At 33.1% G+C, this 21,897-nt stretch overlaps 1 protein-coding gene across 1 annotated transcript; it reads left to right on the plus strand.

Moving 5' to 3' along the window:
* The first annotated feature begins 6,583 nt into the window (after window positions 1–6,583).
* LOC107876791 lies at window positions 6,584–21,525 on the plus strand. The gene is made up of 2 exons (XM_016723644.2): window positions 6,584–6,896; window positions 21,081–21,525. The coding sequence occupies exons 1-2, from the start codon at window positions 6,753–6,755 to the stop codon at window positions 21,183–21,185; spliced, it is 249 nt and encodes an 82-aa protein (XP_016579130.1). The 5' UTR covers window positions 6,584–6,752; the 3' UTR covers window positions 21,186–21,525.
* Window positions 21,526–21,897: the final 372 nt, after the last annotated feature.

Raw genomic sequence — 21,897 nt, forward strand, 5'->3', positions numbered from 1 at the left:
TGTTCATGCTTTACGTAAAAATCGATCCAAATCGAATCGATTGAATAAATTGAGTTTTATTTGGTTTGATTTTGTATTTTTAAAAATCAATAATATATAATTGAATTAATTCTGATTTTGCTCAAAAAAATCGAAGAAACAATTAAATTTTAATTTTAAATAATCAAAGGTTACACTTGCAAGACACGTGCGTTTAAACTAGTATCATAATTCAAGAGAAGTCTTATGTGCATTTAGATAAAAAAAAAATCCAACTTGAATTTTTCACTTTCTGAATTAAGTACTTGTGAATGATTGGGTACATCATCAAAGATTTAAGTATAAACAACATAAATTTCATCCTAAACGAAACTAATTACATAAGATCCCGGATTGACTTTCTCTCTCCCATATTTAGAAAAATACATATACATGTCAATGTACCCTCATGCATTATATGAGGAAACTGTTTCTCCTTAAATTATGGAAATAAAAACAGATCCAATTATTCTCTTACCTTAATAACGACAGTAATTAATGTTCTGATTTTGTGGATACTTAAAAACAATAACTTTAGTTCAAATTCAAAAAATATTCTAAAACATCTCTCTTTATCTCCCTAAAAAACCTAACGCCGCCACCACTGCTTTACGACTATCACTGCCGTTGACTGCTCCACTCTTCTTCCTCACGCCGGTGAACACGTAAGAGTGACCAGCCATCAAGATCGGTGTCCTTTCTCGTTTCTCTCCCACTGGCGCCATCACTGGCGCCGTCACAAACAGTCAACGACGGTTTCACCGCTCCACTCTTCTTCCTCACGCCGGTAAACACGCAAGGGCGATCAGCCACCAAGATCGATGTCGTTTTTCGTTCCTCTTCCTCTGTCGCCACACCGGCGCCATCATGAACAAACAATAGCGCCTCCGCCCCCTCTTAGTGTATTTATTTTTTAGTAAAAACTTGCACAGTAGTGTATGAGAAATTATAGTACATTACTAGTTTGAATGATATTTTGACATTGTTTATGAAATTTACACGTATGAGAATGTATTACACATTTTTTTTTATGTATGATATCAGTGTTAAATGTATGATTTACACTCCAACAACAACATGTTCTATATGTATGTGAATGTACTATACTTTACCTTCTATGTATGATTTGTATTTAAGTAAAAACATTTCACATTATATGTATGATAACGTATTATACTTTACTTTCTATGCATGATGCCAGTGTTATATGTGTGATTTACACTCCAACAATAGCATGCGTTATATGAATGAGAATGTATTATACTTTAATTTCTATGTATGATGCAAGTGTATACGTTTTTATTATACTTTACTTTCTATGTATGACATTGCAAAAGCAGATAATTTGATAAAATCATACATGCAACCAAAAAGGAGAAATAATTTGGATATTATAGTTCAAATCAACTTTCAAGCCGTTGACTATAGAAATAACTAGTGAACTCAATCACGCTTCGCGTAATCATAAATTTAAATTTTTTAAAGATTCTTTGTACATCGGTGAAACTATTCTCTTTACTTTTCTTATGAATGAAAAGTTTGATTTTAATAGATTGAATTTTATGTGAATATCTACATATACAAAATATATGATTTTTTATTTATTTTTTAGATATCTAATTGTGTTATGTAATTTAATATGGAGTATTTTTTAATATTTGAACCTATTTTAGACATAACGTAAGGAGAAAAATTTTGTATTACCCTCTCATAATGTATAAAAGTTTTTTATATTTTTCTATATCTCTAATTCTACTAAAATATTTATATTATGATTTTGTCATTTCTTGTTTTTATAATTGATTTTTCTATTTTTCTAACTCAATTAAATTTATACAATAAATTTACTGTTATAGAAATGTGACACATCACCTACTCAATATCTAACGTTACTATATATAGATAAATAGATATAGCGTTAGATATAGTAAATACAATATAAATAATTTTGGTTATTAAACGCATTGTAAACAAATAGCACATTATTGATTTTTTTTTTCTTTCCTTTGCTTTAGATTTCATGGAATGCTCCTATTCTGACTGAATAGAACTTATAAACATGAGTTATACATAAAATTATAATAACTAATTTGCATCTAAATGAAAATACAAACTTGCTATAGTAAAAATCAAACTAAATAAGTTACATAGAGAAAACATACAATACACACATCTTTCTTAGCATTTTTATCATAAAAAAATAAATGAGAATAAAATGCAGAATCAGTGCCCAATATATGCTTATTATTTTCAATTCCTTTGTTATTTTTTCTAAAGTAAAAACAAATAACGAATATATATATAGAGAGAGAGATTTGAGAATAAAATTATTAGTAACTTTTTAGCAAATAAAAATAAATAAATCATATCACTTCTACAATTGCTAGCTATTGTATATTAGATAACGAATATATATTGATTGATTGATTATGTGTATGTAGCTACTTTTTTGTGTTTAAAGAGCTAGTTACTTTTTCGTATTCTTTTTAAATTAAATTTAAAGGGTGAGAATTTAATGGGTGTACAGGAGGTTGAACTTTTGATAGAAATTTTGCTAATTCAGTTTTGAACTTTATATGTTATTACGCTTAGAGTAATATAAATATGAAATATGAGATATAGACATTAATTATGAAAATGTTATCTAATAAAAGTAGCTAGCAATTGTAGAAGTGATATGATTTATTTATTTTTATTTGCTAAAAAGTTACTAATAATTTTATTCTCAAATCTCTATTGTGATTGGTAAGATTTAGAAAAAAAAATTACCTATGCTGAAATCTTCAATTAATATTCAAAAATCAAAGTGAAAAATTTATGGAACCTCTGCTTGAAACAATTATAAGACCATATGATATGTAAAAACTTTTCCTTTATTATACATAATAGGTTAGATAACATAATACACAATTAAACTGTTAAATAATAGACTAATGATTTACATGTATATACATATATCCAACCTTACATGTTTTATTAATTTATCAAAATCTCATAGTTAAAAGAAATAATGAAAAGAAATTTATTAAAAAAAAAGAAATAATGAATGAAAGTTGAAGAGCAAACCTTTGAAACATCAAGCTCATCAGCCTGAAAAAAAAGACATACCTATCATCTTATCACACAAAATCTGAAAAAATAAACAAAGCAATATATTAATGAGGAGGAAAAATGATCAATAAATGGAAAATAGAAAATTATACATACAAATACAAAAATTATATAAGATGATGAAAACAAGAGTGCAATGGACTAACATTTTCTGTCCAATTTATAAAGGCATAAGTTGTGTACATAAAAAGTTGTGAATGAATGTGATTAATAGTAGAAGTTAAGAGGATTAACAATTAAGAACTGAAAAATGATAAGTTGTAATATCTGAAAATGTATTTGGTCTAGTTTAATTGTCATAATTAATTTTGTTTTAATTAGGAAAAGCACGTGAAATCAAATAGCAAACAAACATTAATTTTGGAAGGATTAAAAGATAACAGTTTTATTGACTTTTTATTTTCTAGTACTACTCATGAATAAGAGTGTTAAGGAGTGATTTTTAATTTTTTTTACATAGCACATAAATAAGAAAAGTTTAATAGAATTGATGATGAAAGGAATTTAATATGACAATCTTTAATGTTGTGTATAATGTTAAGATGAATTTTTAATCTTTTAAAATAAAAAAAATGGCCAAAAAAATCACAAAAAAAGATAAATAGCAATAAAGATCATAAAGAGTTGCCACATCACCTCTTCTATATTTCTCCTTTATATAGAGAGAGAGATTGGATCTGATTTTATTTTCATAATAATCTATAATGCATAGTAGTTCAAATTAAGGTATAGAAGAAATAATGAATCTCTCTTTTATAATATAGAACAAATTCGAACGACTTAAAATAAAATGCATTATTTGATTTTATGAAAATTTATTATAAAATATATTATTTCCATAATAGTTTGAAATAATAGACCAACTAATTATTATGAAATATATTTCCATAATAATTTGAAATACTAGACTTTCTTTGAACAAATTTGAAATATCCCAAATCACGTAGCTTGAATTTAGGCATAAAATAAGGAGTGCAATAATGGAGTAAAAATCAAACTAAAAATAGAACAAAAATCAAATGTTTTGGAATGTATGAGGTAAAAGAGCTAGAAAGTCTAAACAGAAGGGATTCTATGTAATTAATATGTGATTTTTGTAATTAATTTTTAAATAAGAAATTTTATGTAATAAGTAATAGTTACTCTGTATATATATGTAATTTTTTCAAGATTTAATGATGTTATTGCACCTACAAACGAAAAGTTAATGATACATGTTTGGCTGCAGATTAAGATCAAGATGAGAAAGAAAATGAAATTAGCTGAAGATATCATATTGCTGCAAGAACGGGAAAAAAATTAGTTTAGATAATGATATAGTCATTTCTTTTTAAGTTGTTTATTGTTTAGCCGAATAATACTTTTCCTATTTTCTCAAAACTCTCCGTGTGAATAGAATTTTTTTTTTGGTAACAGAATAGAAAAGATTTATTTGTGTAAAATCGGGAAGAGTTTCTCTTGCAAGAATAAGAAAATTCTTGTTCTCTGCCTTTCTTATATAATATTATCATATCTAGAATAATTTATAGCCGAAATTAGGGATCTGTTTGATCATGATTTTTTTAAAAATATTTTTACTTTATTTAAAAGTCAATGTTTGATCTTGAAAAATTTAAATACAATTTAACATTGTATTTAAAATTTAAAAATCTACTAAAACCTCGTTTTCGCTTATATTTTTATCACTTTTTTTTTTTCAAAAAGATTCTAAATATTTTAGTTTCATAAAATGACTCCATTTAGATTGTATTTCATGTTTTTTAATATAATATATATATATATATATATATTAATTCTAAATATTTCTTTCAAAAAGTATGATTAAATACAATTTCAACTCTACTTCCAACTGTTTTGACAAAGTGATTGGTTTTAATTTTTATGGTCAAACAACTGCTAAATAATATCCTCATACTTTATTATTAGAAATATAAATAGTGTTAGTTATGAAAAATCCGCTAATTATTTTGATCAACCGATCAAATGTGATAGAAAATAAAAGCAAACATTACATGATACCACTATTTAATTTATCATAACTACTAGTTTAACCGCACGTACCTCGCACGTATAGCGTTTGATTATTTAAAATTAAATAATTTTACCTATTGCGGTAATTTTTAATAAAGTGTAAAAGTTTAAATCACTTTTCAAAAATCTCACACACTTTAATGTAAACATAAACATATACACATGTATGTTTTACCATCAGAAGTTTCAAGTGATTGATGTATCATTATTTTGCGTTTGCCATATAGTATCTCTTTCCCTTGTTGTCATAGGCTAAGAGAGACGCATCAATTTGAACTATATTTGTGTTACGGTTATTTTTTATATATATATTTAAAATCTTTCCTTATTTTTAAAGTCAATTTTTACAAAATCATTGATTATATTCTTATTACGTACTTAAAACTTTTTAAAATGTGGTACTTTTTAAAATTGTCTTATTTTAATAGTTTTATATTTATTTCTAGATTTTTCAAATCATCTTAAAATTAAATTTAGTTAATTTAGAATTCTTAAACTAATAGAAAAAGTATCAGTTGTCACTTATTTTGATGACTTCTAATAAGAAAAGGTTTTACTATAAATATATTTAATTAATTTTCAATTCTTAAATCAGAAAAAAGTATTGAAATTCTGATAAGTTTTAATAAGGAAATATTTTACCATAAATATATTTAATTAATTTTTAACTCTTAAATACTAGAAAAAAAATAGTAGAAAAACGATTTTGTCTAAATCAAGGACTTTTAATAAAGGGTAAAAAGTTCAAACAACACTTCTAAAGCCCTTCAGACTTTTAATATATTATAGATATAGAGATAAATATAGATTATAGATATAGATTATAGATTGTAGATCATAAATATAAATTATAGATTTAAAATCTCAACTTTTGTAAGTAATTATATAAATTCTGATTTTACTTAAAAGCTTATATTACGAAAGAACGTGATGTACAGAGTTATATGATGTATTCGTGTAAAATTAAGTGATGTATCAAGGAAAATGTAATGTATCTGTGTGAAATGTGATGTATTCACATAAAATTAAGTGATGTATTAAAAAAATATAATATATTTATGTAAAATTAAATGATGTATATAAAAAATATGATGTATTCTTGTGGAGTAAAATAGATACTTTTAGTAATATTGAAAAGAATTAGACAAGGAGTGATTAGCTTCAAAAAAATTTTGACCTAGGCCTCGTTTGGCGATGAAAATTATAATTTTTCGGAGTTGAAGTTGGAATTGTGTTTAACCATGAATATAAATTAAAATTGTTTTTAAAATTTTGTGAGAGAAGTATGAGTGAAAAAAGTGTAAACAAGTAAAACTTATTTTTACTTTTTCAATACAATTCTGAAATTATATTTAAAATTTTCATGGTCAAACACTTACAATTTTTACTAAAAATAAAATAATTTTCCGAAAAAAAAACATTTGATGGCCAAACGGCTACCTAATGTTGTTTCTACAAAATGAAAAGAACAAGCCAATTGGAATGGGGGTGGGGTTTGTACAAGGCCCAATCTGTCCTTGAGCCGTGGCATTAGCAAATAGGGAAGGTGGAGAAGCGGGAAAAACACACACTAGTGCTTCTGATAGAGTTAAATGGCGACATGGGGTGCATTTTTGGGAACAAGGGTAATGGAAATAGTGAAGAAACATGATTCTGGCGGCCTTGTTTGGAAGAGAATTAAACTCACCACTACTCGTAAAGCTAATGCTAAGAAACGTCTTCGCCGTGTTTGGCAGGTTACTTCTTCTTTTCCTCTTAGGGTTTTATATTCATTCTCATTGAACTCAATTCACTATTTTTGTTTAATTTATAGCAATGAGGTTTTCTCCGCATTTTTTCATTTTTCTGGTATTATATAGGGGAAGGGAAGGAGAAACACTTACCAATAAGTTGTAAGAAATAATAATAAGGCGAATGTTCAGGTAATAAATCAACCGAATTACTTAGATTCCCTGTATCTTGGCATTTCTTAGCTCTGTTAAATACCAAATGATATTACTGGAATTCTAACTTGATCTCAAGATTGTTGTTTCTATGCAACAATATACCGAGTGTAATCCCACAAAGTGGGGTCTAGGAGGGTAGAGTGTACGCATACCTTAACCCTATCTAGAAGGTAGAGAGGCTGTTTCCAATAGACCTTCGGCTCGAGAAAAAAACAGTTCAGAGCAGTTTGAAAAAGGAAATAAAAAAAATGAAGAAATCACGGCAAAATACTATAGGAACTACAACAAAAGAATACGGCAATTGAAGTACAAGAAGCGGCAGATAGTAATAGAAATCTAGTAACAGGAAACTACAGGAGTAATGCTGCGACTACTAATAGGAAAGGCTAATCGAGACTTCCAGACAATCTTTAGGGACTTTTATTAGGTTGAGATTGTTGGTATGTTGGTGTGCAGTTATATAAACCAAAACGGCATACCATAGTTTGGAATTTGGAGGGAAGTCTGTGATGGTGGAATTGACAGAACTCAAAAATCTAATTAATGTCTGTTTAAGGGTGCTTCCATTTTACAAGTCTTTTCTCAATATGTTAAGAAGTCCATCGCGAGATCCAATGATTGTAATATTTGCTTCTCGATTCGTCTTTCCTGCATACACAGTTTGTCCAAAAAGTCCTGTTTTTATTTCATCTAAATGTGCTGATCTTCTCTGAATTTTTTTAGTTCCTAAGAATGAGTCTTCTTTGGCTCACAGCCTTTGGGGTGGGGTCTTTTCCCGAGCCTTTGCGTGAACACGGGATGCTTCGTGTACTGGGGTGCCTTTCTCTTTTCTTTGGCTCACATACAAACTCCAGCGAATTTTGCTTTCTCGTTAACTCCCTGACTTAGTAAATGATGTTCCTTGTATTCAGGAGTTAACCATGACTCTTCTGTGTACTTACTCTGCATCTCCTTGATGCCTTTTAAGTTATAACATCTGACTTCATTGAAAACAAGCTCCAGCCAATTTTGGGCTTTACCATCTTATTCCACTGGTTTATATAGTCAAAATTTTCTTTGAAATATTATTTCCAACAACGTCGTGAAGCCGTTAGTTACTGTAATGAAATGTCCGTCTTATTGATCTTTCGAGATATTTTTTCTTGTATGATTTTGTGTGGCTCTAGGCAGTGTTGGTTGATAAGAGTCGTTTGCATATTACATTTATCATTTGATGGTTTCTTAAGTTGGACAAAAGTCAGGTACACTTGGTTCCTTGAGTCAGATTGTACTCGAATTTCACTTGATTGGACTTGAGTTGGGTGATCTATGTTATGTTTAAATTGGAGACAATAATGTTGACTATGTTCTTGAGGAACTAATGATCTTACGATGCAAATACATGTAGATAAGGCTGAATAAGGTAATTCACAGGTCATTATTCCCATTAAATAATTACCTTGAGAAATAAACCAAAGGATACTTTATAATGTATAGTGAGGATTCATAAAGCGACTATTACTAGATGAGAATTGAGATGTAGTAGTAGTTGTTTTGTGGACCTTTTCTTCTCCTTTTTTGTCTGTGAAACTATTTGACTGGTATAATCAGTTCAAAAGAAAAGATATATGTATTAAGTGGCTTAGGGTAATAAGGTGGACTCATTATCCACCGGGTTCTGTAGCTATAAGCAATTGATTTCTCCTTTGTCAAAAAGAAAAGATCTGTTTTTTACTTTTAACTTTTAGGTATTTTCAATTAGCAAGAGCCTGCTTAAATGGGTAAAGGTTTGTTTTGAGATTCCAGAAAGAAAATAACCGATGGAAAAGTAAAATTGCTTAAATGAGCTATTTAGACAAAACCAATCAACATCTATTCTTTTTCTCAGGTAATGATAGTTTCCCGACCTCACTTGTGGTATCACAGTGGGTTTGTTGTTGTAATGATGGTTACTTTGCCTAAAAGTGAAGTTACCAACAGCAGAGGGAGAGAATATATAGTGTCATATAGTTGATGTCTTGTGGTCTTGATTTTAACCGTAAGTAATGCAAGGAAACAAACAAACTTACAAAACAAAAAGGAAGAAAAACACAACCCACCGCAATTTATCTGATTTGTTTTCAAATTCTAGTCTGATAATGGCCACCTGAATAAAGCACTGGTGGTGGATTGGCATTTTGGAAATTCATTTTTCATTTTTGACTTGGTTTGGAAGTTCAAAAATGGGATTGTACAACTTAAATGAAGATTTCATATTTTAATCTACTAAGCCCATTAAACACTGTAGCTCATAAGTTTAAAATTATCCATATAGTTTGAAAAAGAGTCCAGTTTCTAGGGTCAATATAGTTTGTAGTTGTTCATTGTATGCCATCCTTATGTGTGATTAATATGTAGTATATGTGTATATATTGTTGTCACAAATATTTTCTTCTTTCATGAAGCACACTATCCTAATTACTGATTTGGTGCTTCAGAATATATCATCATCTCTTTCCTCTAGTAAGTTGTGAAGACATTCCATGAGTAAGCAATTGCTATTTGAGTTTAATCGAGGCAATTCTATCCTTAGGGAAGTTAGTTGAACAACTTAAATCAGTGTCTTCAATCACCAGGGTGAATATTCATCTATCATTTTCCCTGATTAAAGAGCAGGTCTCTCTCACCGAGGATACTATCTCGAAGTGTCGTTATAGAGACTATAAAAAACACTTTTTTTCTTCATTTTTTTTTTTTGTGTCATAACTGTTAGGATCGATTTGCGTGCACACACACTAGATCTATGGAGAGGAATGAAGAAAACTAGAGAGAAAGTTCTTGAGAGAGAGAGAGATAAGTGAGAATGAATTACGTGGTAACTCTCGTGAGTAAACTCCACGGCCGATGGGCTATTTATATTAATGACTCAGAATACGTGGTACAGTACGTCACATATTAATCAGGCTCCACAATAATAACTTGGATTACCATACGAACAAATCAAATCTCGGAACACCTAAGGAGCACCCACAACCCTGACCACCTTCCAGGAAGGGTGCCAAAATACAGTGAGCCTCAAGACAGAAACAGAAAGCTAATTACAAATTTGATGTATCAAAGTAATACATTCCCTAGCCCTCTTAGATTTCCTATATATTTCAACTCTTTCTCCAGTTACACCATGTATATGCTGAATGACAAAATTGCTATACACAAGTTCCCCTCTAGATATCATTTGGTTCCTGGCCTCCCAGATGTGCTCTATAGCACCACATACAACAGCCATGATTTATTTCCTGAATATGGTCCAGTGCTTGCTCCTCATCTTGATTAAATCAGCCAAGATATCTGCATGTTGTACGCTTAGTTCCAGTCCAGTTCTTCTGTCCATCCATAATCCATTTGCCCATTATTATAAAAACTTTTATTTATTTTTTTCAATCTTTTGCACGTCATTTTTTCTCATCCAAAAATCTTTAAATGATATCAACAAGTTTTTATATAACATTATTTCAAGTCATAAGATCAGATGCACTTTAGCAACATCTCTTCCAGCAATATTACCTACCTTATGGCGTAAAGGCTTGTGAAATGCTAGTTTTGTACAAAAATGTGTTGATTAGATTCATTTGGTCCGACTCTTTCCTTCAAATCTAACCTCTCTGAACCATAAGATGAAGAGAAGGGGCCAAATGTGATGAAAGTCCAAGACAAAAGTCATTTGGAATGGGCTTGGGATTGTACTAGGCCCAGTCAGTCCTTGCGCCATGGCATAATAAAGATGGAGAAATGGGGATACACCCTACTGCTTCTGAGAAAATGGTGACATGGGGTGTAATTTTTGGAACAAGGGTTATGGAAATAGTGATGAAACATGATTCTGGTGGCCTTGTTTGAGAATTAAACTCACCACACACTCGCAAAGCCAGTGCCAAGAAACGTCTTCGCGTGTTTGGCAGATTCCCCCCTACTTTTCCTTTCAGGGTTTCATATTCATTCCCATTCCCTACTCTATTTCACTCGGAGATTTTTAGTTTTACTTTATAGCGATGAGCGTTTTCTTTTTAAAATGAGGCGGGCGGAGCCAGGTAGGTACAAGGGGTTCATGCGGAAAATTATGCATGGTTTATTAATTTTTTATCCATATATAATAGATGTTTAACCACCTTTAGCTTCTTTTCTTTAGTTTTTCATATTTTGAACATTCTCAATGGAAATCCATACTCCACTAGGTAGATGGAGTATGCGTTCAATGAATTCAACTAAACCCGGCATTTTTTGGGTAATAAAACTGTGAACTATTACCATACCAACAAAATGAGAACACCTAACGAGTCAATCAACTAATTATACATAGGTAAGGGGGAGGGGGAGGGGGAGGGGGAGGGGAAGGTTAGGTTTAATATGGTCCGGAGATAGCGGATTAGAGTAGAAGGTTAGTTGGTAGTTCTCTTGCTTTGGAAAAATATTATCTACAAATTGTTTCCCAATTTTCCATTGTTTGGTAGGCTTCCATAAAAATAAGTACTCCCTCCGTTTCAAAAAGAATGGCCTGTTTTGACTTGACACGGAGTTTAAGAAAATAAAAAAGACTTTTGAATCTTATGGTCTTAAATAAAAGATATGTCAAATAAATCAAAATTCCCTTTAATCTTATGGTCTTAAACATGTGGAAAGTTGGAACAAAAGGAGGAATGATTAACAAGGTGAAAACCTACAAAACTGCAACAAAAGGACAATCATCAATTTAGGTACTAGCACCATTCAAAGTGATAAGAACCAAAAGGCCAACAAGGCAACATATGGGTACATAGCTGGAAAGCCTGTGGTAGTTCAGCCACCCTTTGACAACTTTAAGAAGAGATCCTAGAATTTCCAAATTGTTCCGAACACCGTGTGCAGGTATAAACGAGAAACACAATTACATTGGTAAGGATATGATGCACCAAACATCCTAACAAACTGCCATAGATTAACTACCACACTATACAAGTTAGGATTTTGCAAGCCCTACCCCAAAACAAAGAAAACAGGCAACAAGGGACAAAAGGTAAGTTCTAAGGGTAATAGGAAAGGGCTTACTTAAAGAACGAAAATTACAGACCGCGTATTGGCGCCTTGCTAAAACATTGCTGATACATTATTCTGCTAGAAGACTTGCTTCACAGCACTTGAGCTCAAGTGCCATTTGCTCGTTATCAAGCATCATAGCATTATTTTCCAACATCTGTTCTTGTAGCTCCCTATCTTCTTTCCTGCGGAATGTCGTGCACTTGATTCTCTGTTTCTCCAGTTAAAAACTACCTTTGGAGGCCAATTAAGACAGAATACATGAAAGGCCAAATCTTTCTATCCATAGAATATTTTGTAAGATTTAAAAATCTTGAATGGATAATTTGGGGGAAGGTGGAGCAGATCTGTTGCTGTACAAAATGCTCCGGTAAGTATCAATAGTATGCTGAATTTCGATGGTTTGAATGAACTTATTTTTTTCCTTTGTATTCTTTCAATAATAATTAACAAACAAATATAATACTAATAAGAAAAAAGGGTGTGTTTGGTATGATGGAAAATGTTTTCCTATTTTTCCTTGTTTGGTTGCAATAAAATGTTTGGAAAACATTTGAGGGAAAATGACTTCTCTCATGGGCTAAGGGAAGTCATTTTCCAGAAAATGACAAATGTGACTTAATGACCCCACCTCCAGCCCTCTTCCTCACCCCAACAACACTCATATTCACATGACTCAAAAAATTCATATTTCTCAAAAATTTACGTTACTCGAAAATATTTTTCACTGTGTTTTGCTTCAATTTTTCACTGCTTGAAATAAAAAATAGTGAAGCCCGAATTTTTTCCATTTCCAATATTCGTTGAATGTATTGTTATTTTCATATGCATAGAGGAAGACTTACCTATGTTACTTTTGCTAATTGCATATTTCATTTTGTCATCGATGTAACTTGTTTCACGAGGTTGAATAAGCTTGTTGTTCCGTTATATTTCTATTGATTGTAGTATCTTGCGATTGTCCTGACAAAATATTGAAAGTATCTCCTATATTTGCTAATTAATAGTTGCTTAAATTTAATGATTGTAATATTTTAGTATTCGATATGGATATTATTTATTATGCTTAAATTAGTTCTTACAAATTGTTGAGTTGCTAGAGGCACTGATATACTAGTTAACAGTTAATAGTATTTTCTAAAAAAATATTTTTTCACTCACCAATCAAACACTAGAAAATATTTTTCTAAAAAATAGTCTCTACTCACCAACCAAACACCATTAAATATTTTTCGGAAAATATTTTCCACTCACCAACCAAACATGAGAAAATAAGTAGAAAACTAACTTATTTTCGAGGAAAACATTTTCCAAGAAAACATTTTCCATAAGACCAAGCACACCCAAGTTGAAAAGGATGTTCTAACTTATGTGATACAATTTTATTAATCTGTAAACGAAGAAATAACTTAATTTAAAATTTTTCATTTTATTGCTGGTGAAATGATTTGTTATCACACAAATATGCATGACTTGTTTAGATAACAAGTTTCAAAAGACTTTTATTCTTTATTAAACTATGTACCCCAATCAAATTTCATTATATAAATTGAACCAAATAGATAGTTTATTTAAATTACAAGAAATAATAGATATAACCTTATGGTTACAGCTTTTTGAGAATAAATAAAAACAGAAAATTTAGAAACCCAAATATTATACATTTTCAGCTGTGCAATGTTTTTTTTACAGTAAAAAGAATCTCTTTTAGTGACAAATCACATCTCTCTCTTTTTTTTCCGTTGTGAACTGTGTAACTATATATATGTAGTATGCTGATAGCTGAATAGACACAAGAAAAACAACCTAGGAAATGGGTCGATAGACCCATTATTGTAGCTTGCCAGTGGAAGCCAAAAATTGAGAAAATGCTATTAATAGCGAGGTTTAAACCTTCACGTTCGAAGAAAAGATGAACCCCCTTTACCACTGAGCAAAGTATTTATCTTGTTCTAAGGGGGTTCAACATTTAATGTATATAACCTAAAACAAAATATTGACTCTACATATACAGTGTCATTTTGTGACAAAGGGGGTTTGGATGAACCCCTGGGCTCCAAGTAGCCCCTGATTCAAAATAATGTCACATGGAAAGTGAGGTGTTCTGGGAAATTTTCTTAAAACTAATTAGGGACAACACTTTAGCCATCCAGTTCTTTTCCCAAGAAAAATTGGGGCTAGATTACTTATGATTAAGTTCTTTAAGAATAATGATCAAACAAAATACTCTTACTACACTTTCAACCAGTTGATAAAAGCTGTGTTTGATTTAGTTGATCCATAAGACAGAAACGTTGCTGTAATTTTTTTTATAACCTAGAAATCTCCAAGGGCCTGCTGGTGCATGATTTGAAATTGGTTAATAATTTTAGTATGCAATGGCCTTGGAAGCAACTATGGAAAACCAAGATACCATACAAAGTGGCATGTTTGGTTGGTAGTTAAGAGGGCTTGTTTGACGCAAGATAGATTGCATAGAAGGGAAATACGCCTTTGCTCTGTCTGCTATCTATGTGGAAGAAATGCAGAAACTGTGGTATATATTTTTAGCAATAATTGGTTTGAGCTGGACAATCCCAGTGAATACACTAAAAATGCTATCTAGTTGGAGTAGGAAAGGAGGAACAAAAGCAACCCTATCCAGAAAACAAAGCTAAATTGTGTTCTACTTCTACATTTTTGGTGTAAACAAGAGTATATAGTTGACAGAGACTATCATCGAGTTTCCTAAAGTCACTATAGTTATCTAAAGCTACCTTCTCAAAAATATAAGTTTCTCTAGTTATGCAGCCATTTTTTGTGTAACTTTTACTTAGATTACTTTCCTTGTAACTTTGGCCTTAACAGGCCAAGTTGATTTAATGCAAATATGTTACCATTTCAAGAAAAAGATAACAAATGAGCTCACTATCCATGTAATTTCTTGTTCGTCAATTGTTGTTATCATCTGTATTTCCTATTATCGCACTAGTTCATTGTTGTTATTGTTCTTTCTCTGCATGCTATGTATTACTTTCCATAGCACTCTATTTCATTGTTGTTATTGCTTTCATTTCCGTATTCTCTTCTTAGAATTGCTTTGAGATGTTTTAATTGAGCGGGGGATCTATCGGGAAAAACCTCTCCATCTTTATGAGGCCAAGGGTAAGGTTTTCGTACACTTTACCCTTCCCAGATCTCACTTGTGGGATTAACTAGGTATGTTGTCGTCGTTGAAGGGGAAGAGATGGAGAAATGGAGAGAGAATTACAAGGGGGAGAATCAATAGTTATAAGAAATAATAATAAGGAGAAAGTTAACCAACTGGATTACTATGATTCCTTGTTTCTTGGCATTTCTTAGCTCCTTGTTAATTACCGAATGTTGCTGCTGGAATTTTAACTTGAGATTGTTGCTTCTATATCACAAACATTGAGCCAATTTTTGGGGACCTTTATTGGGTTAAGATTATTGATATGTTGGCTACAGTTATATAAACCAAAAGCATCATACCGTAGTTTGGAGTTTGGAGGAAGGTCTATGATGGTGGAATTGACATAGCTCAGAATTCTAATTAATGTCTGTTTATGGGTGCTTCCACTTTAGAAGTCCTTTCAGAAGAATTCCTTTGTGTTAAACTACTTTGTCAATATGTTAAGAATTCCAGCTAGCGATCAAATGACTGTAATATTTGCTTCCGGAAAAGTCTTTCCTGCATGCCTAATTTGTCCAGAAAGTCCTTTTTTTAGTTCGTCCGAATGAGCTGATCTTCTCCTGACTTAGTAGGCAGATTTAATTGACACCTGTGCTTGTGGGTTGTGTCAGAATGCTTGGTGGATTAGTGCGTGCAAACTGGCCTTGGCACCATCATCACAAAAAAGGGAGAAAGTGAATCACTTTTTTTAGTGCCGAAGAAATTTAATGAGTCTTGTTTGGCTCACACCCTTTGGGGTGCTGCTTTTTCTCGGACCCCGTAAATTCTATTATTTTGCCTCTCTTGCTTCCGAGGCTTCAAGTTTAAGCCGATACTTGAGCGTGAGCGCGGGATACTTCGTGCATTGGGTTGCCTTGTTTTTCCTTTTATTCACATACAAGCTCCAACTAATTTTTCGGTTTTATCATCTTATTCCAAAGCTATATTCCACTGGTTTATTTAGTTGGAATTTCCTTTGAAATATTTTTTCCAACGTCATGGGGCCATTATTTACTATAATGAAATGTCCGTCTTGTTGATCGTGGGATATCCTTTTCTTATATGATGCTGTGTGGCTGTAGGAAGTGTTGGTTGATAAGACTGATTTGCATGTTTTGTTTATCATTTGATGGTTTCTTAAGTTGGACAAAAGTCAAGGGACACGTCCTTGATTCAGATTGTACTCAAGTTTCACTTGATTGACCTTGAGTTAAGTGCTTTGTGTTATGTTTAAATTGGAGACAATTATGTTGACTGTGTTATTGAGGAACTAATGATCTTAAGATGCAGATATTCATGTAAATAAGGCTGAATTAGGTAATTTCACCGGTCATTATTCCCTTAAAAAAATTACCTTGAGGAATAAACCCAAAGGATACTTTATATTGGAGGGGCACGTGATGAAGAGGGGCTCTGATGCTCCAGTACGGAGATGTGAAACATTGACATGATATGGAGCAGTTACAGCTTATGGAGGACATGACCTAGGAAGGTGTGGAGGATGCGGATTAAGGTAGCAGGTTAGCGGGTAGGAGTGCATCGGTAATAGTAGGGGAGTTATGTGTGGAGTTTCTTGTTCGTGGTGTTGTGGCTGTAGTATTATCTTGTGACTAGCGGTCTTAGTTTATTTTTGCATACCGTACTAGTTTATATGCACTTATCTTTTGTGTGTGTTATACTGTTAGTTTGTTTTGCGTACTGTACTAGTTTATATGCACTTATCTTTTGTGTTTGTTATACTGATATCGATCCTAAGCCGGGGGTCTATCGGAAACAATCTCTCTACTTCACCCGAGGTAGTGGTATGGTCTGCGTACACTCTATCCTCCCTAGGCCCCAGCCACTATGTGGGAATACATTGGGTATATTGTTGTTATTGTTGTTGATACTTTATCTTGGATCGAGAAGGGTTTAAATGGTGCGGCATGACTACAACTAGATGAGAATTAAGGCGTAGTAGTAGTAGTAGTTTTCTTGTGGACCTTTCTTCTCCGTATTTGCTTGTGAAACTATTCAACTGGTATGATCAGTTCAAAAGAAAAGATATATGTATTAATTTGCTTAGGGTAAAGAGGTGGACCCATTATCCACCGAGTTTCGTAGCTATAAGCAACAGATTTCTCCTTTGTCAAAAAAAAAAAAAAGATCTCTATATTACATTTTAACTTTTAGGTCCTTTCAATTAGCAATAGCCTGCTTAAATTGGTAGAGGTTTGCATTGTAAGATTCTAGAAAGACAATAACCAATGGAAAAGCAAAATTGCTTAAATGAGCTATTTAGACAAAACTGATCATCATCATTTTTTTCTGCTCATGTACTGATAGATAGTTTCCCGACCCACCTTGTGGTATCACAGTGGGAGGTTTGCATTGTAAGATTCTAGAAAGACAATAACCAATGGAAAAGCAAAATTGCTTAAATGAGCTATTTAGACAAAACTGATCATCATCATTTTTTTCTGCTCATGTACTGATAGATAGTTTCCCGACCCACCTTGTGGTATCACAATGGGTTTGTTGTTGTAATGATAGTTTGCCTAAAAGTGAAGTTACCAACGGCAGAGGGAGAGAAAATATATAGTCTTGGATAGTTGATGTCTTGTTGTCTTGATCTTAACTGTAAGCAATCCTAGGGTAAACAAACAAGACTTACCACAAAAAAAGAGAGAGAGAGAAAAAAAAAACCACAACGATTTATCTGATTTGTTTTCAGATCCCAGTCTGGGCATGGTTACCTGAATAAGGCATTGGTGGAGGATTAGCTTCTTTGGAAATTCACCTTTCAGCTGAAAATTTCCTCCTCTGCAACTGGTACCTCATCTTTTATGTTTTGTCTGATTACTAGGGTTCAAATGAGGGGAAATCTGACCATAAGAATTGGGGAAAATTTTCAAAGTTCAAACGGAATTCTTGAGGATTAAGGAATTGAGGAGCGCGTAGGTACTGTCTATGTGCGAAATGGGGTAAAACTGAATGATTTTGATCAAAATTGAATTGGAAATTTGGGGAATTTGAAAGAATTTATAAATTTACAATTTGACCTGGTTTGGCCAGTTGACGGATGGGATTGTTCAACTTGAATGAAGAGTTCATGTTTTAATCTACTAATCTCATTAACATTGTAACTCATAAGTTTAAAATTATCCAGAGAGGTTTGAAAACATAGTCCTGTTTCTAGGGTCAATATAGTTTGTGTAGTTCAGTTAATTGTATGTCATCCTTATGTGTGATTACTATTTAGTATATGTTGTTGTCATATATAATTTCTTCATTCATGAATCATAATTACTGTTTTGGTGCTTCATAATAGCCTCTTTTCTCTAGGTGAGTTATGAGGACATTCTATAAGTAAGCAATCGCAATTGGAGTTTAATCGAGGCAATTCTATTCTTAGGGAAGTTATTTGAACAACTACGATCGGTGTCTTCAATCACCAGGGTGAATATTCATCTATCAGTTCCGCCACCTTCAACTTTTGGATGAGGAAAGATAGAATGAGGAATGAGATTATTCGGGAGAAGGTGGGACTTGGGAGTTGCGTCGGTGGAGGATAAGATGCGAGAAGTGAGGTTACGTTGGTTCGGGCACGTGATGAGGAGGGACTCGGATGCTCTAGTGCGGAGGTGTGAGCACTAGCTATGGATGGTTTTAGGCGGGGTAGAGGTAGACCGAAGAAATATTGGAGGGAGGTGATTAGGCATGATATGGAGCAGTTACAATTTACGGAGGACATGACCCTTGATAGGAAGATGTGAAGGACGCGGATTAGGGTAGAGGGTTAGGGGGTGAGAGTGCGTCGGTAATAATAAGGGAGCGTTCTTTTGTGTCTGTAGTTTTTTATGCGTGGTGCTGTGTGATGTCTATGATTTAGGTTAAATATTTTTATCTTGTGGTGGTAGTATTATCTTGTTGCTAGCGGTGTTAGTTTATTTTACACTTATCTTTTGTGTTTGTTATACTGTTATCGGTTCTAAGTCGGGGGTCTATCGGAAACAACCTTTCTACTTCACCTGAGGTAGTGGTATGGTCTGGTACACTCTACCCTCCCCAGACACCACTATGTGGGAATACATTGGATATGTTGTTGTAGTTTGCTTAATGAAAGAGGTTTATCTCACTGAGGTTACTATCTTGAAGCGATGTTATAGAGACTATAAAAACCTTCTCTTTTGGGTAATAACTGTGAAATATTACCATAGCAGCAAATCAAATCTCAGTGCACTTAAGAATCACGCACAGCCTTGACCACCTTCCAAGAAGGGTGTCAAATACGGTGAGCCTCGAGACAGAAACAGTAATCTAATTACAAATTTGATGTATCATAGTAACACATTTCCTAGCCCTCTTAGAGTTCCTATTCATCAACTCTTCTCTAGTTACATCTTGTATTTGCTGAATGACAAAATTGCTATACACAAGTTTCCCTCTAGATATCATTTTTGTTTCCTGGCCTCCCGGATGTGCTATACTACAGTACCATACACAGCAGCCATGACTTTTTTCCTGAATTTGCTCCAATGCTTGCTCCTCATCTTGATAAAATCAGCCAAGAAATCTGCGTGTTGAAGCTTAGTTCCATTCTAATTATTCTATGCTCATCCATAATCCTTTTTCCCATGACTATCAACAACAACAACAACCTACCCAGTGAAATCCCACAAGTGAGGTTTGGGGAGGGTAAAGTGTATGCAGACCTTAACGATACCTCTCCATTACCTTGGAGAGGTAGAGAGGCCGTTTCCGAAAGACCCTCCGCTCAAGTGTAGCAAATCTAGGTCCAAAGCACAGGGGAACAGTGAAGAACATAAAGCAAAAACACTTCCCAACGGATTCGAACCGCGTGCCCTTGCCGCTCCAACAGTGCTTAAGAGTTGCCTGTTCGCCGCTGAGCCAAGAGCCCTCTTAAAAATGGGCAGTCCAGTGCACTAAAGCTCCCCCTTTTTCCCACGACTATAAAAACTTTTAGTGTTTTCTTTTCCCAATCTTCTGCCCTTCATTTTTTCTCTTCCATAAACCTGTGCACGATATCAACAAGTTTTTATGTTGCATCATTTCAAGTAATATAATGTAATTATCTGTTGTTTCTTCTACTTCCATTACTTTTTGTTCCGTACTGCTTGGAAACAACCTCTCTACCTCTGAGGTAGGGGTAAGGTCTATGTATGCTCTACCCTACCTGACCCCACTTTGTGGGACTACAATGGGTGTCTTCTTGTTGTTCTATTATTTCAAGTCATACAGATCAGGTGACTTTATCCAAAAACCTTTACACGCTATCGACAAGTTTTTTATTACATTATTTCAAGTCAAACAGATCAGATGCACTTTAGCGACATCTGTACCTGCAATATGACCAACCTGATGCATAATCGCCTGTGAAATGCTACTAGTGTTGTACAAAAGTATTAACACTGGTTAGATTCCTTCAAAGCTTATTATCTGAAATTTAAGATTAGAATATTCTCCTAGCTTTATATATTAAGATTCCTTTTTTCTCAACCAAAATAAGCAATGATAATGGAATTTCAGGTTAGACTTGCGATATTGGGTAATTGGTTTTACCTGTTTTAGTTGCTTCCAACGTTCTAATTTAATTAAAATGCCATTTGTTTTTTTAATTCATTTCTTCTCATTGATCTGTCTCACCCCTGAGGTTGTGGTATGGACTGCGTATACTTACCCTCCCCAGACCCACTTTGTGGGAATACACTGGGTATGTTGTAAGAAATTATATCCGCGTCTTTTATATGTTAGATATATTTTGTTTCCTGCAGAATGAAGCTGTGTTGAGGGCATGTTCTGAACCACCTCCATCGAAAACTGCAGAGGTTGATGCCAGACAGATAAGTAATGTGCAATTAAAAAACAGTAAGAGTTAGTTCAGAAAAGGGTGAACGAGTATGAAGAGGCAAAATGGAATATGGACACAGCTGCTTGCAAGGTCTTTATTATTAACCCTGGTTAACGACATTAGTGGACTACACTTGATTTTTACTTTACCTGTTAGCGTACTATGTTAGTATCTAGTGAAGTGATTTGGATATCTCACTTCCACATGGGCTACTCTAGATCATGCATGTTTTAGCTGACACAAATATCTCCTTCGTCGTTGGTGATCCAAGTATAATTATCTGAGCTTACTGTACTGAATATCTACATCTATGACAATTTATCATGTGGAATCTATCCCGAGGCTGTGCCTCTGTTTGTGTTTGATCACAAGCCCTTTTGGTGATGGGTCAGCGTGCGAGATATGTAGACTTCTAGTGTTTCTGTCTTAACACTTGTTTGGGTGATTTCGTTCTGTCTGCAGTAGCAAAGGCCAATCCTTAAGTTTGAAATGGATGATTATTCTTTTGTTGTCTACACATTTTTCGGGTGCACATTTCCTCTCACTCTGGTGATTTTGTTTAAGACTCAAGTGAATTTAGGAGTATTTAGATTGTCTTTTGCTTCAAAGTGCATTTCATTGGTAAAATAAGAACTGTTGACTTAGGTGTAGAAACAGTAAATGGAAATCATTGTCCACGTCTGGACATGTCATGTAAAAATCTCTCTTTGTGATCAGCATTGAGATGCTCCCAGTCTCAA

Source organism: Capsicum annuum, unplaced genomic scaffold, assembly GCF_002878395.1.
Source record: "Capsicum annuum cultivar UCD-10X-F1 unplaced genomic scaffold, UCD10Xv1.1 ctg5038, whole genome shotgun sequence".
In the NCBI taxonomy this organism is placed as follows: domain Eukaryota; kingdom Viridiplantae; phylum Streptophyta; class Magnoliopsida; order Solanales; family Solanaceae; genus Capsicum; species Capsicum annuum.